This window comes from Penaeus monodon, chromosome 34 (genome assembly GCF_015228065.2).
Source record: "Penaeus monodon isolate SGIC_2016 chromosome 34, NSTDA_Pmon_1, whole genome shotgun sequence".
In the NCBI taxonomy this organism is placed as follows: Eukaryota; Metazoa; Arthropoda; class Malacostraca; order Decapoda; family Penaeidae; genus Penaeus; species Penaeus monodon.
Window position 1 is genome coordinate 9,526,305 of NC_051419.1, and position 771 is coordinate 9,527,075.

The 771-nt window shown below is 34.5% G+C and overlaps 1 protein-coding gene across 1 annotated transcript in view; it reads right to left on the reverse strand.

Annotated features, from left to right (window-relative positions):
- The window catches only part of LOC119594813 (protein O-linked-mannose beta-1,2-N-acetylglucosaminyltransferase 1-like), a gene marked incomplete in the record, with an annotated part of 15,208 nt that overhangs the window by 6,354 nt on the left and 8,083 nt on the right, over nt 1-771 (reverse strand). Inside the window, 1 exon segment of the mRNA XM_037943904.1 lies at nt 144-271. Within this exon segment, the coding sequence (XP_037799832.1) occupies nt 144-271 (128 nt within the window).

Consider the following 771-nt stretch of genomic DNA (forward strand, 5'->3'; position numbering starts at 1 on the left):
ATTTAAATGAGTATCAAAATATAATATTTTAAAAAATCAACCTTTAACCTTTAAACTTACCTGACCTTACTAACAAGGAGAGCAAAAAACGAACGAATACACCCAAGAATGAACATATAATATACAAACAGACTAATATTTACCTGGACCTTTCTAACCTCCGGGAAGAAGGGGTCATCACATGAACAGAGGTCACCGTACCCGTCATACTTTTCACAAAAGGTCATTTGTCGTCGTAAATCAGGTCTCGTGTACCACTCGCATCGCACACCTGGAATAGCCGTTTGATATAGGGTTATATGACTAATTTTATGTTTTTTTTTTGTAAATTTTAATTATTCATTTACCTAAAATGTGTTTTTTTTTGTGAGGGTCTCTCATACCACTCGCAGCGTTGACCTGAGATAGCCATGTGTTATAGCGTTAGAGGTATTGTATTCATGTAGTTTTTGGTGCATATTAATCTTTACTTAACCTAAAATATGGCTGTCGTGATGTGTTTTTGTATATTTACTGTATTCATATTCTGTTTTCTATCTGTTTAAGTGAGCACTGCATGTGAACTGTATCTTTTCATTGTTCGATTTATGTGAAATATATTTATTTGAAATATAATTGAAGGCATGCTGGATTTAACCTATTGTCTTTTTTGTTACGTCGAAATGTGGTTTAATGTTTATTCTCTGCGTGATCAGCGTGTTGGTAGCGTTTGTCCGGATAAGGGTGCTTTTAAACCGTGTGGGATATTTTGAATAGGGAATTTCTTCCTCC